Consider the following 15,943-nt stretch of genomic DNA (forward strand, 5'->3'; position numbering starts at 1 on the left):
TTCCCTCCTCGCGGGAGCCAGGGGCTGTTTACACCTTTGCCTGGCCGCCACCAGGTGCAGGACTGTCCAGCTTCTGATCTACTTCAGAATCGCGTGTGTGCGTTACATACAAGTGTGTATTTTACATAAAACGTGAACATATATTGAACGTGGATATATCCATGGGCCACACCTGCACTCGCTGAATCAGCATACCTCAGTATAAGTCTTGGGCGCTCCCAGAGGGTTCCTCACGGTGACCGTTTGAGAACCACCTTGGTCAGGCATGTCAGGTAATGTGCATTGGATGAGCCATTAGCCTAGGAAAGCAACTACAGAGCTTTTAAAAATGACACAGCCCACCACACCTCCAAAACTTACCTTACAGAAAAGCAACAGATTTCTAAAAAATAATTCATGCTTCCATCATCCCCGAAACACAAACCATCCCAAGGGTAAAACCATGGCTATTTTCCGCCAGTCGTCTTTGTTTATATGGAGTTAGATAGAGCTTCTTTGCCCCTCTGATGCAGATGGTATTAGAATTAGAATTATTGACAGCATTTTTCCGGGCAGGCGTCTTAAAACAAAACCATCTGTAAATCATTTGTGGTGAGCGGCTGGCTCAATTTGTGACGAAAAAATGAAGGAAAGACCCTCAGCTTTACACGTACTTAGTCATCTTCGTATATAGATTTCAAATGGAGGTTTGTAGAGAAATCATTCCAGAACCTAATCTCTCTCCTGACAGCTGAGACGGTTTTGGCTTATGCGACAAACTAGAAATGGTGAAATTATAAAAATGTTACCCGTCTGTCATCCACTTTGTAATGTGGCGAAAAAACGAATGGTTTGTTTTTGCTGATGTTTTCACGTCACCCTTAACTTTTGATTGAAGGATCTAAAGCTCCAGGACCGCTCGGGTGAAAACAGTTATTCGAATGAGCTGGTCCTAGATTTCTGCCTTTTCTTTTCAGAATTTTCAAAGGCATTTCAACCTTGCTGACCTATTTAATGCCAACCAACCTACATGGAATTTGACCATGTTTTACAGAACGTTATCCATTTCGGTACAGTGAAAATTTGGCTGTGTTGTAGCGGTATGGAAATGCCTAGATTACAAATATGGCCCAAACACATTGCTCTTACTGTTCTATAGGTTGTTTTTCAGTTTGAGGCTTAAGAAGGGGATCTTCCTTAGTGCTTATCTTCAGCTATTCTCCACATCAAGGGCAGTCTTCCTGCATCGACCCTGTAGTCATTACATGTACAGAGGCGATGCTTTTGTGGTCATCCTGGGCCCTTGTGTCTTTCTCCTGGGATTTCAGATCCATCTGCACCACCGGCCCCAGCCAACCTCCGGCTTGCAAACTCCACCATCAACAGTGACGGAAGCGTGACTGTGACGATCGTTTGGGATCTCCCCGAGGAACCAGACATCCCAGTGCATCACTACAAAGTCTTCTGGAGCTGGACGGTCAGCGGCAAGTCACTTGTGCCAACGAAGAAGAAGAGGAGAAAGACCACGGGTGGGGTGAGTGAGAACCAGGGGGAAGAGGCCCATCTCCTCGCAGTGGTGTTTGAACTCAGGCACCTGGTCTGAGAGTGGCTTCTGCTGAGCCACAAGAGGGACGGATGAGGGACAGGTTCCCATCCCTCCCCTTTGAACGAGGAAGTTCAGAAAACAGAGGACCAGGCCAGCCGTTCAGCCGTGCACACTTTAGGTGACAACAGTTAAGTTCAGTCTGTTGACTTACTCAGATCCAAATGGCTGGTACCACACCAGAAATCAGAGGAACAAAAATGTCTCCATCGTGGGCTTCCCTGGTGGCGCAGTGGTTGAGAGTCCGCCTGCCGATGCAGGGGACGCGGGTTCGTGCCCCGGTCCGGGAAGATCCCACATGCCGCGGAGCGGCTGGGCCCATGAGCCATGGCTGCTGAGCCTGTGCGTCCGGAGCCTGTGCTCCGCAACGGGAGAGGCCACAACAGTGAAAAGCCCGCACACCGCAAAAAAAAAAAAAAAAAGAACTATGAATTTAATTATAATTGTTAACAGGCCTAGAGTAGCCTTAATCATAGGTCACTATCTTACGAGTGACGTGTTTTTCTGGATCCACGAGAGGCAAGCTGTAGGTCATGGGACTCATTAAAGTTCTCAGTATTAAAATTTGACCAACTGAGAATTACGATCAGGAACTGGAAACATGTTGAAAAACACGAGAAATTGTGAAATTTTCTTCTTGGGGATCAATGTCTTTTCATTTCCTAAGAGTCCATCCTGATATCCGTGAAAACTAAGAGGAGTGGGGATTTTCAAGGAAATGCTCTTTCAAAAGTGAATTCTATTTTCCTTGTTTGAAGATAATAGTTTAGGAAGAGTGACACAGAACATAACAAGAAACCCTAACTAAAAAGAATTGGGAATTGGTAGTTCATAGACATACTGTAGGTAAAAGGCAGAAAGGGCACGAAGAGGCACGGTTAGTACCACGGTGGGTGTGGCTGAGAGGCGGCCCAGCCTCACCTGGGAACAGGGACCGTGGCCCAGAGCCTGCCTCTCGGCCCCCACTTCTGGAAGCGCAGTCCTTTCAGCCGTCCAGAGCCGCCCTGCTGGAAGGTGGCCGCGTTCTGATAACTGATCCCTCAGAAGCCTGAATCATGTAAAGGTGCCAAACTACTAATTTACAGGGAGCGTTGTGCTCACAGTTCTGAAACGCCCATGGAAATCACGTTCTCTCCCTGAAAAGAGATCTCACGTGACCCAAAATGGCGCGGAGAATTCCGACAGGTCATCGAGGTATTTAAACAAGGGACGGGCTTATGTGATTCCGTATTTGACAATTTCCGATGAGGATACCTTCCTGTAGCACGATGCGCGCATGCAACTGGCCTACTCTTTGTGGGAAGGCACGTGCTACTTACTGACTGCCTGATGTCTGGTGTCGCATTAGTGATGGACACATTTTTCCCTTCATAGATGCTAATACCACCAGTTAGACCATTTAGGGCCATGTGATATCACATATACTATATTTTGATGAATGTTTGAATTCTAAGACAACAACCTTATTTCTCTTAATTCCGAGCACTTGTAGGGGCTTTATTATTATACCTGCAAGCCATAAAAAAGTGCTTTAAGCATTTTGTCAGGTTGATTTTTCCTTACAACTTTTGGTGGAAATTTACTCATAGAAGATTTAGGATAAAATCAGAGAAATACAGGGAATGCGAATTCTTCATCTTTATAGCTTTCTTCTCTCTGTAAGGTGGTATCTAGTAAGGAGTGAGGGGACAGAATTATTCATTTTCCTGCTACCGGAAAGCATCCAATAATGGGATTAGGAATACAATTTCAAAAACAACGTGTTTGTGCTTTTTGTATGACATTGATTTTGATCCACGGTAAAAGCGGATTTTCATATGCTAAAGATGTAGAAGGATTTGTGATCTTAGATAGTCCGGGCAGACATCAGAGAGGAGCTGGCGTGCTTCACAAGGACACAGCAGCTGTGCAGGGAAGCTCAGAGGCAGGGCGGCTTGTAACAGAATCTGTGTGTGTTCCCTCCACCTGCAGTCTCAGAATTCTGTGACCCTGGAGCCACTGCAGCCCGACTGCGACTACACAGTAGAGCTGCAGGCTGTCACCTACTGGGGCCAGACGCGCCTCAAGAGCGCCAAGGTCTCCCTCCAGTTCACGTCCGCACACGCCGTCCACAGCAGTAAGTGCTTCGAGTTCCTTTTTCCTATTTGCAGTCTTTACATGAGAGTCTTCTTACACGTAAATATGTCCTTTGAACTAGGATGTGTACAAATTTTACCTTTGAGTTTTTCTTAGGATTTTTATCCTAAGTTTTAGGTGCAGTATTTTGGCGTTATAATGCAAGTTTAAGAAGAAAGGGTGTCTCACTCGAACAAATGTTTATACTTCCATGATTTGGGGTCCTTGTGCGTATGTGTACTTGTTTTTAAGGAGGGTCTGCACAGTTAACTGTTAGAAACTGTTGCTTCCCTCCTAAAAATGCGACATGCCCTTTTTTCTTTTCTCCTGGTTTTACACAGTGGTCACAATTACTGCAAAAGGCTACCTACTTCTCCACTGGGGGCAGTGACTAAATCATTCCCATACCCGCTTCCTTGTTGCCAGTGGTTCTAAACTAGTCCGTTTGCCATGAACTGAGCAAAGCAAGGGGAGAGTCTTATGAGACACTCACCTCTGAGCTGGAAAATGCCTTACGTGGAGTTTCCGGCTTTGCTCAGAGGTGGGGACTGGTGAGAAGAGCTGTGGGGAAGCTCCTGGCCAGGGATCTGGGGACAGGCAGATAGAAGGCGAGCCCAAGAGAGGCCGCCAGGGGTCTCCGCGGGTCCTGCTTCCCCAGGCTCGCAGGGTCCCGTGGGATCTGCCTTTCATCCCGGGACGGGGCCTGGTCAGACACGGAAGGTGTGACAAGCTTGTTGAATTTAGGAAAGGCAAGGCTGGCTCTGCACTGTCAGACGCAGGGATTGCCCATAATTATCTTCTACCACCTGGGAAACAATAGGATCCAAACGAGCAGGTCCATTTGAAATGATGCTTTCAAAATAGTTCTAGAAACAGAGCTTCCTACCTATTTAAGAAGTAGTCCTCTTGGAGATGAAATGGATTTGAAAAGTCTACTGTTTCTATGTATAAGTTTGCATACAGTACAACTTTTACATAAAAATTCTCATGGAAACATTTCTATGTGTTTAGTAACTTCACTGATTTTTTTATCAATATTTTTTATTGAAGCAGAGTTGATTTAGTGTTAATTTCTGCTGTACAGCAAAGTGACTCAGTTATGCACACACACATATACACACACACACACACACACATATATATATATATATATTCTTTTCCATTATGGTTTATCCCAGGAGATTGAATATAGTGCCCTGTGCTCTGCAGGAGGACCTTGTTGTTTATCCATTCTCTATGTAATAGTTTGCATCTACTAACCCCAGACTCCCACTCCATCCCTCCCCCAATGCCCTCCCCCTTGGCAACCACAACTGTGTTCTCTATGTCCGTGAGTCTGTTTCTGTTTCATAGATAGGTTCATCTGTGTCATATTTTAGGTTCCACATGTAAGTGATATCATAAGATATTTGTCTTTCTCTTTCTGACTGACTTCGCTTAGTATGATCCTCTCTAGGTCCATCCATGTTGCTGCAAACGGCATGATTTCATTCTTTTTGATGTCTGAGTAGCATTCCATTGTACATATGTACCACGTCTTCTTTTTATCCATTCCTCCGTCGATGGGCATTTAGGTTGTTTCCATGTCTTGGCTGTGCTGTGCTGTGACTGTGCTGCTATGAACATAGGGGCGCATGTATCTTTTTTGGATCTTTTTTTTTTTTTTTTTTTTTTGCGGTACGCGGGCCTCTCACTGTCGTGGCCTCTCCCGTTGCAGAGCACAGGCTCCGGACGTGCAGGCTCAGCGGCCATGGCTCACGGGCCCAGCCGCTCCGTGGCATGTGGGATCTTCCCGGACCGGGGCACGAACCCGTGTCCCCTGCATTGGGAGGTGGACTCTCAACCACTGCGCCACCAGGGAAGCCCTTTTTTTGATCTTTAAAATTTTTATTTTATATTGGAGTATAGTTGATTAACAATGTTGTGTTAGTTTCAGGTGTACAGCAAAGTGATTTAGTTATATATATATATATATACCCGTATCTATTCTTTTTCAAATTCTTTTCCCATTTAGGTTATTACAGACTACTGAGCAGAGTTCCCTGCACTATACAGTAGGTCCTTGTTGGTTAAAACCAGCGTTACACAATTCAGTTTTAACAGCATTAATTTGTGTGCCTAATTTCAGCCTGACTGTTCTTAGGGAGGTCCAATCTTACACTTTGTAAATAGGCCCAATATGTCCGTTATATGATTATGAATCAGTTTCAAGAGTAATTTTAGAGTCAGATTTAGTAATATCTGTGACAGCACTTATGGAGCACGTGGCATGTTAAAGGCAAGATGTCATGCGTTAGAGACAGCTTCCAGCTGAGAGGAAGAATGAGGCGTAAGTCAATACTAGTGTCACAGGTGTGACGAAACAGGGCCAGAAAATCCTTATGTTCGTTGGACAATGTATACCACACGTGTAGGGTCTCAATAGCTTAGTTGCTCGAAGTCATTTTTTCTTTAGCCTGGCTGCACATTATGGTCAACTAGAGAGTTGTCTGTAAAAATGCTAGTGGTAGGGCACCATGCCCAGAGATTATAATTCAATGGTGGTGGGAGGTGGGAGGGTTGGGGGAAGATGCCTCTCAATTTCTTTTTCTTTTCTTTTCTTTCTTTTTTAATTCTACTGAAGTATAGTTGGTTTACAATATTGTGTTTCATTTCTGGTGCACAGCAGAGTGACTCAGTTATACATATCTATTTTTTCATGTCCTTTCCCATTATGGTTTATCACAGGATACTGAATATAGTTCCCTGTACTATAGGGTAGGACCTTGTTTTCTATCCATCCTATATATAATAGGTTGCATCTGCTAATCCCAAACTCCCAATCCACCCCTCCCCCACCTCTGCTCCCCCTTGGCCACCGCAAGTCTATTCTCTATGTCTGCGAGTCTGTTTTTGTTTCCTAGATAGGTTCATGTGAGTCATATTTTAGATTCTGCATACAGGTGATATCACTTGGTATTTCTCTTTCTGACTTCACTTAGTATGATAATCTCTAGGTCCCTCCATGTTGCTGCAAGTAGCATTATTTCATTCCTTTTTATGGCTGAGTAGTATTCCACTGTATATATGCACCACATCTTCTTTATCCATTCATCTGTGGATGGACACTTAGGTTGCTTCCATGTCTTATCTATTGTAAATAGTGCTGCTGTGAATATAGGGGTGCAGGTATCTTTTTGAATTATAGTTCTGTCTGGATATATGCCCAGGAGTGGGATTGCTGGATAACATGGCAACTCTAGTTTTAGTTTTCCGAGGAACCTCCATACTGTTTTCCATAGTGGCTGCAACTTACATTTGCACCATTCATTGATTTCTTTAATGCAGTCCTCCATTCATTCAGCAAACTGTGTCTAATGATGGGAATAATTACTACCTTATACCACTGTACACTGTATTATAGTATAAAGATACGTACACTGTAGGATATATACTATATAGACTGTACGTTATATAGTATATGTGTACCATGTATTTATATGTGTATATATGTTCTGTATATACGCACATGCGTACATATACATGTGCAGACACACTCATACACACATTACTGCAGCACTGGACACATTTCCATCTCTGCCTTCAAAGCGCCTACTGTTGAATTTGGGAGAGAAACATGTCAACATGATTACACAGAGACCAGTCTGTTGCACACAGAGCTGCAGGGAAGCATGGCGCAGACGGACAGACATGGCGGTGGGAACCAAGAGCACAGTGCTCCTCCTGGGTCCTGAAGAATGGGTGCTCCGTGGGACACAGCGTGTCACCCCACACAAGCGCAGAGTTGGAAGAGAGCATCATTTGTGCAGAGAATCAGCTTGGGGGTGGGGAGTGGAGGGGGGGTCAGTTCCCTCCCTGGGAGACGTCAGTGACTCCCGTGGGTGTCATAACCGTCCACGTGCGAAGGCCACCCTGTGTCTCCCAGCTGATGCTCCCTGAAAGCAGAGGTATGTGCTCAGCACCTCCCCTGGGATGGCCAACAGGTACTTCGAATGCAACACCCCCAAACCAAGCTCTTCACTTCCCTCTCACACCCATTCCTCTCCCAGGCTCTCCTGCCCCCAAAGTTCCCACCGTTCCCCCTTTTGTTCAAGCCATCCATAGAGGTCATTCGTCATGCTTCGCTTTGCTTTCTCTTCAGAAATCCAGTTCATTAGAAAGTCCTTTTGACTCTAATTTCAGATTCTGTGTGGGATCTGTCCAAGTCTTGCCCTTGTTCAGCCCATTGTCACCTTTCTTATAAAGTAATCTCCTAATTAATATTTGTCTCCACTCTTTCTTAAATATCCATTTTGTAGACAGCTGGCAAAATATTCTTTAGAAAATATTAACCATATCACAGGTTACTCTCCTGAGTTCCACTCTCAAGACTGTCACCTACATCTTCTCTTTGCAAGTCTCCACAGATCTCATCCTTTATTGCTTTCCCATGTTTTCCTCCCCAAATGTCTTCTCAAACCAAAACCCTTTAAACCTCTGCTTCTCCTAAGACCCACTTTTTTTTTTTTCTATTGGTGGTGGGGATTTCCTCTACTGTGTAAAATAAGTTTGCCTTTTAGTCTCCTGGCTTTTCCAGTAAACAACATTCCTTCCCCATTGGAGACTGGTATGGGATTGCAAACTCCCATAATTTAATATGTGTTTCTGCCCACAACCAAGAACAAGGAGAGGAAAACCCAGCCTTGGCTTGCCATTGTTGAAGTCATGTCATCGAGAATCTCTTCATGGTCCAGCCCACAGACACAACTGTTACAGACTCTGGGTCTCCAGAGCACATCTAGGGCTTTCTCCTTCTTCCTGGGGCATCTCCCCACACACACCTGGTGAGATCCTCTTTAATTAGCTCCCTCTCCCTTCCTCTCGGGTATGATTACAAACCCTTCTCTCTCACTTTAAGCCATTAGGCATCACATAGACTGAATTCTTCCCTCTCAGTGAGCCACTCAGATCCCCCCAGATACAAACACATCTGTCCTTCACCCCTGAGTGTCTTCCCCTGTCCTCTGGAATCTCCGGTGGAAGCGTCCTTCCTTTTGCACACGACAGATTCCAGTCTGTGGGGTCTAGACCTATCCCTTGGAAAGTACATCCGCTCAACTAAGGTCTCATCTAGGTCAGAGAACAGGGACTGTCCGCCTGTGTGCCCACGGCAGCCGTCAGAGCCCAAGTGCTCCAGAAGCCTAGGCGTGGCCTGGAGCACTGCTTCAGGAACTCCTGTGAAAGCAAACCAGTCAGTTGTTCCCGCTCTTACCTGCGCACGCAACCAACTCCTGTTCCCGCAAGACGCTGGTGCCGAGTGTTACGGTCACTTTCTAATCATCTTGTACAATGAGGTAACGTTTTACCTGACCAATAAAGAGACGTGACAGTTAACCTACCAAAGGCCACTTTATGCTAGGATTAACTGATGCCTGTCCTGCGGATTCAGAAAAATAAAATAAGAAGCGATAGTGCAAAGTACCTGTCATAATACATGTTATTTGGGTGTCAGCGTAGCCGACACAAGAGACTGTTTTACAAAGGATGAGGCAGGATATAGCTGAATACATGTCAGGATGTTCTTTATAACCCAGTGTTGATCTATAATCTCGTAAACACTAGTATATGACTTTTACAAGAACACTATATTTCATCATGAAGCAACTAGAAGTAAGGAATAACTACAACTTTATAGTATAAACAAGGGAAATTATATTTTATAGGAATGAGTGTAGTAAATGTCAGCATATAAATTCTTTTTTGAATTATATTTTTCCAGGTCTGCGGGGTGCCAGGTGTATTAATGATAAATATTTCGATGCAAGCAAAGCCTGAATGTTCATAGTTTTATAAAAGGGTCCCTTGAAGGAGGAAAGACATAATACTATCTTTAATGGAAATGTAACTTGCTGTTTTGGAGGTAGGAGGAGTATTTCCAGGGTGGACAGATTCCAAATGTTTTTTCTAGTTGCCTCATGCAACTGGAATATGCTTCCAGCTCTCCAAAATAAAAATGGAGTGGAGAGAAAATACTCTGAATCTCTCAATCTGAAAAGGTAATCAGAGTTTTGACATCTGGAGAAATAGCACAGTCACTCAATTCTTTTAACTTTCAGGAGTATTAAAGAGTATAAATAAATCAGACCTCATACCTCTTCAGAATGTGAAGGAATGAATTTTATTCCATTTTTGTTTCCTGCTGAAAGTGGAGGACACACTCCGAGTCAAGGACGTCCTCCCAGGACTGAACTGTCACGTCTGTCCCTACATGGGGGATGGGGCATGTCCATGCGTGTCTGTGCTGGAAATATTCAATAAAGCAGGAAAGATTCAATCTTGAGATATATACATATATGTGTGTGTGTGTATATATATATATTCACACGTCCTTACATCTGTAATGAGAAATGAATGTTTCCATGGCATATAAAAGACAGCAGGAAGACAATTTACAGAGAGATTAAACACGGTTTTCTGAACTGTCTTGGTAGTCTGCTGGCGACTTCTTCCCATCACAGGTTCTTCAAGGAATTAGAAGCATAAACGGGCTTGTGAAAATCTGAAGCCTTTAATTCTTTAAAAGAAACATGCTTTAGGTGTAAGCAGCAGGAGTCTTTAACCGCGGGTGGTGTCAAGAAAGGGATGCGTTTGGGGGCGGAGCCTTCTGAGGGCTCCGCGTCCCAGGCCCTCCTCTGGGCTCCAGGCTCGCTGCGCTGGCGTCTGCAGGCTGGGAAGCAGCGCCTCCTGCTGTCCGGTCTCGGCACATTCCTGGCCCCCAGAACGCCCACCTCCACCTGCGAGCTGAGGACGGAGGTTTGCCATCAGCGGCTAGTAATTTAATCAGCACGCCCGTGTGATGACGCCTCTGTAAAAATCCAGAAAGACGGGGTTCAGAGAGCTTCCGCGGTGGTGAACGCGTGCTGGGGGAGGGGCTCCCTTAGACCCTCAGACGTGGAAGCTCCGCCCCCTTTCCCCACACCCTGCCGTGTGCATCGCTTCCATCTGCCTCTTCCTGACTTAGATCCTTCTTTTCCCACTCACTTTTCATATATCCAAATCAAATTTTATGCTTAGGCGTGATAAACTTTGAAGACAGATGTTCTTGTTTACGTGAGCTAAATATGGGCTTACATGACAAGCAATACTGATGTGAACATTTCTATACAAGTTTTTCTACGTTATAGATCCTCATCCCTAGAACAGTCTTTTTTGTTACTGTTGTCTGTGGTTTTGTGTTGTTTCTTTTTTTAAATTGAAGTATAGTTGATTTACAGTGTTGTGTTAGTTTCAGGTATACAGCACAGTGATTCAGTTATACACATGCACCTATTCTTGTTCAGATTATTTTCCATTATAGGTTATTACAAAATATTGAGTATATTTCCCTCTGCTATACAGCAGGTGCTTGTTGGTTATCTCTTCTATATAGAGTAGTGTGTATATGTTAATCTCAAACTCCTAATTTATCCTTCTGCTTCCCCCCTTTCCCCTGTGGTAACCATAAGTTTGTTCTCTATGTCTGTGAGTATGTTTCTGTTTTGTAGATAAGTTCATTTCTGTCGTATTTTAGATGCCACATCTAAGTGATACCATATGATATTTATCTTTCTCCGTCTGACTTACTTCACTCAGTATGATCATCTCTAGGGGCATCCATGTGGCTGTAAATGGCATTATTTCATTCTTTTTGATGGCTGAGTAGTATTCCACTGTATATATGTACTGCATCTTTATCCATTCCTCTGTCGATGGACACTTAGGTTGCTGAGTTATATCCTTTTATTATAAACGGGTAATCTATCAAGTAAAATTTTTCTCTGAGTTCTGTGAATTGCTCTTGCAAGTTATTTGAATCTGAGGAAGGGGTCTCTGGAACCCCCCCATCTACAGCAGGTCATCAGAAGCACTGCTGCCAACCTGGACTCGTGACTCGCATCTGAAGCGGGCGGGGGGCGCAGTCTTGCAGCACTGAGCCCTTACCCTGTGGGATCTGATGCTGTCTGCAGGTAGAAACTGTCACAACTGAGTTGAACTGTAGGACACCCCGCTGGGGTCTGAGAATCGGTGGTATGGGGAACCCCTCATACACACAGTGCTATTGGGTGCAGAATCCTTAACCTAATAAATGTCAGAGTTATCCAAACATTCATTTGAATTATTTAAACTAAAATGTAAGTACCAACTAATGTAACTATCCCATTCCTTTTAATCAGCTCCATTGCATGGATGGTTTGCCAGGCACAACCCGGTAAGGAGAAGTACACGGTCGATGTACTTTTTCTTCTGGGTCCTCAGTTTTCCTTTCCTTCTCCTGATTCACCGCAGGTCAGCATTTCTCTGCATTCATCCTCATCTCTCCCTCTTCCTCCCACCTTCTCAAGAATGCAGACCTCACAGCTCTATTGGAAAAGTTTTGATAACACATTTCTGACTGCTTTATAATCAATACAGCTTAAGCTGTTTTATCTCTCAAAGGGCTACTTGGAATTCTGAAAGCAGAAAAGTCTTGTCTCCAAGGACGGAATTTCTAAACGTACAACTTGTAAAATAAGTGAACTGGTAAAGGAGAGATCTGAGGGCAGGGATTTGGGGTACACGTCCTGCTAAGCCGTATAAATTCTCACCTGGCTCTCTAAAGATGGAGGAACATAACATGCTGGTATCTGTGAAAAGCTACCTATACTGTTTTCATGAAATGGTATTTTAATACGACTTCATTTACTTCATAACCACACAAAAGTCTATCTATTGTGAGAAATACTACTTCCACCTGTTACTGAAATCAGAGCATCTTTCCGGGCTGGTGAATGTATGTTGATTCCCACTTTAAGTTCGGGGGATCCCGTGTAATGTATACAGTCTCCTTTTAGGTATGCATTCCAGCGTGTGATGAAGGGGGAGGTGTCGTCAACTTGAGCTGGAAGGAACGTGTAGTCACGTTACATTTTACTTTAAAAATCAGGCAGTAAATATGGATGAATAGCAGAGTGAAATTAAATACACTGGGATTACTATCAGGTTACAGACTTATTTTTAACAAGTAAATCAGAATGTTGTGCTTTGTTGCAGAAGAACAACTTGGGAAAACTAGAAAAAGTGTGATGCAAATACAGCCTCGGTTTCAAAGACGACGGCCCACTCGCCTCCTGGAAATCGGAGCTCCGCTCTATCAAGACAGCCAGCTGCAAGTGAAGGTGTACTGGAAGAAGACCGAAGGTGGGCAGATGCTTCTGTTTACTTGTTGTTGTTCTTGCTAAGTTTTAGTTTCTATTGGAGTCGAGTTGATTAACAGTGTTCTGTTAGTTTCAGGTGTACAGCAAAGTGATTCAGTTTTACACATACACTCGTGTATTCTTTTTCAAATTCTTTTCCCATTTAGGTTATTACAGAATACTGAGCAGAGTTCCCTGTGCTACACAGTAGGTCCTTATTAGTTATCGATTTTATTTACAGTAGTGTGTATATGTCAATCCCAATCTCCCAATTTATCCCTCCCGGCCACCCTTCCCCTTTGGTAACCATAAGTTTGTTTTCTGAGTCTGTGAGTCTGTTTTTGCCTTGTAAATAAGTTCATTTGTGTCATTTTTTGTAAGATTCTGCACATAAGTGATGTCATATGATATTTGTCTTTCTCTGTCTGACTTCACTTAGTATGATCATCTCCAGGTCCATTCACGTTGCTGCAAATGGCATTATTTCATTCTTTTTTATCACTGAGTAATATTCCATTGTATATATGTACCACATCTTCTATAGCCATTCATCTGTTGGTGGACAGTTAGGTTGCTTCCATGTCCTGGCTATTGTAAATAGAGCTGCAGTGAACATTGTGGTACATGACTCTTTTTGAATTACGGTTTTCTCAGGATATATGCCCAGGAGTGGGATTGCTGGGTCGTATGGTAGTTCTATTTGTAGTTTTTTAAGGAACCTCCACACTGTTCTCCATAGTGGCTGTATCAATTTACATTCCCACCAGCAGTGCAGGAGTGTTCCCTTTTCTCCACACCCTCTCCAGCATTTATTGTTTGTAGACTTTTTGATGATGGCCATTCTGACTGGGGTGCGGTGATACCTCATTGTAGTTTTGATTTGCATTTCTCTGATAATTAGCAATGTTGAGCATCTTTTCATGTGCCTCTTGGCCATCTGTATGTCTTTGGAGAACTGTCTATTTAGGTTTTCTGCCCATTTTTTTCACTGGGTTGTTTGTTTTCATGATATTGAGCTGTGTGAATTGTCTGTATATTTTAGAGATTAATGCCTCGTCAGTCACATCGTTTGCAAATATTTTCTTCCATTCCGTAGGTTGTCTTTTCATTTTGTTTATGGTTTCCTTTACTGTGCAAAAGCATTTAAGTTTAATTAGGTCCCATTTGTTTATTTTTGTTTTTATTTTCATTAATCTAGGAGGTGGATCAAAACGATTTTGCTGGGATTTATGTCAGAGAGTGTTCTGCCTATGTTTTCCTCTAAGAGTTTTATATTTGTTGTTTGCATTGAAGAGCGCTGTGATGTAAGGGTGCTTGTGCAAACGTCACCGTCGAGCCACACTATTGATATTAAGGAAACGGTAGCTGAACAAAACACATGCTTTTTAAAAAATTATTATTAAATGCCTTGCTCTTCTGAAGTCTGAACGGGTTGCCTCTGATTCCCAGGAATCTGTATCCCATACTGAAATCTGCTGCTTACATTTGATCATTTCAGGGATATTAACCTGTCTTCATGTCTTTCCTAAGAAGGTTGATCTTGTGTCCCAAACACTTGAGACAGTCATTATCTTGCACTGTAAATTCTTGTTCTAAATTAGAAGACCTATAATGCAAATAATTTGGAAAACAGAATAAAAGAGCCGATTCTCTTCTCAGTATCATTTCATAGAAATAGCATTTTACTGGATTTTCTTTCAGACGATCTCCTGTACCTGTTTCTCACTCAGTTGTTTTATATGTATATGTGTGTGTTTGTAAAGCACATTTTCATAAAATACTAATTTGCATTCTGTATTGTTGGTATTTTTAATAACATTTTAAAATGGCTGCCTTGATAGATATTATGCCATAATGATTCCACTATAGTCACACATTTAGCTGCCTTCAGAATTTCCATCTTATAGTCAATACCGCAATGAACAGTCACCCTTAGAATAGATTCTTTTTTCTCTTTATCTTTGGGATAAATTCCTTTTGTTTCCTTGTTTTCTGTACTCTTAGAATAGTATTTTTAGAGTTACTTGACATACGTTTTTATATTTATCACTTCTGTGCATTTTAAGACATAAACTCTATTTTAAGCAAAAAACAATAGATTGTTTCAAGAATTCAGTTTTTAAAATTCTTATTTTTCTGAAATGCTATTTTACTCAGAGTATCGGCTCACGAGCCATTGGGGATATTGGTGTTGGAGCTCTTCTTGTTCCAGAATTTTCTTCCAAGCTGCTGAAATTCATTCTCTAGCTAAAATAACATTACCAATCATGTTAATGTTTTATTATGATACTATCATATGTTAATTTAAATTTTATTTATTGAATATTAATTATAAAATTATATGTTAATATATCCATATTATGACATTTAATGATAGTTTTAAGTTAATATTAAATTATAAAATTTATTTGATCTATTGTACAGTCAAGCCCTCCACATCAGTGGGTTATTTGATCTGTTGTACAGTCACGCCCTCCACATCAGTGGGTTCTGTATCTGTGAATCCAACCAACTGTGGATTTTGTGCAATGTTTAAGATTGGCAGTTGGTTGAATCCGAGCGTGCAGAACCCCCAGATACGAAGGGCTAACTGTGGGACTCGAGCAGCCTGGAATTTGGTATCCAGGGTGTGGATCCAATCCCCACTCTCCAGTGGGTACCAAAGGATGACTGTATTTATCAATTTCAAATTAGAATTGTATGTCAATATGACATATTAATAAAACAACATATTAATGTAATACTGAAAATGTACACATCTCATGTAAGGAAATGAAAATGTACACACACGGGAGGTGCAAACATCTTAAGCACAGAATAGTGACCACCATTTCCTGGCTTCTAAAATTGAAGATTTGTTTTACGTGTATTTGAATGTATACAGATGGAATCATACAGTTTGCATCAGTCTTCTCACAGTGAACACTGCATGTGGGAAACCCGTCCATCCTGTTGCAGGAAGCCGTGATTCATCCATTTATATCACTGCATAGTTGTCCCTGGTACAGCAGTTGATGGAGATTTGGTTTGTTCCAGGGATGGGCTATTCAGAATG

General features: G+C 42.6%; 1 protein-coding gene across 1 annotated transcript in view; it reads left to right on the forward strand.

Moving 5' to 3' along the window:
• The window catches only part of LOC117310572 (anosmin-1), a 189,738-nt gene that overhangs the window by 156,975 nt on the left and 16,820 nt on the right, over nt 1-15,943 (forward strand). The window contains exons 7-9 of the mRNA XM_073799731.1: nt 1,308-1,513; nt 3,554-3,698; nt 12,746-12,892. Coding sequence (XP_073655832.1) covers nt 1,308-1,513; nt 3,554-3,698; nt 12,746-12,892 — 498 coding nt within the window. The remainder of the gene's footprint in view (nt 1-1,307; nt 1,514-3,553; nt 3,699-12,745; nt 12,893-15,943) is intronic.

The sequence above is a fragment of the Tursiops truncatus genome, chromosome Y, assembly GCF_011762595.2.
Source record: "Tursiops truncatus isolate mTurTru1 chromosome Y, mTurTru1.mat.Y, whole genome shotgun sequence".
Lineage (NCBI taxonomy): Eukaryota > Metazoa > Chordata > Mammalia > Artiodactyla > Delphinidae > Tursiops > Tursiops truncatus.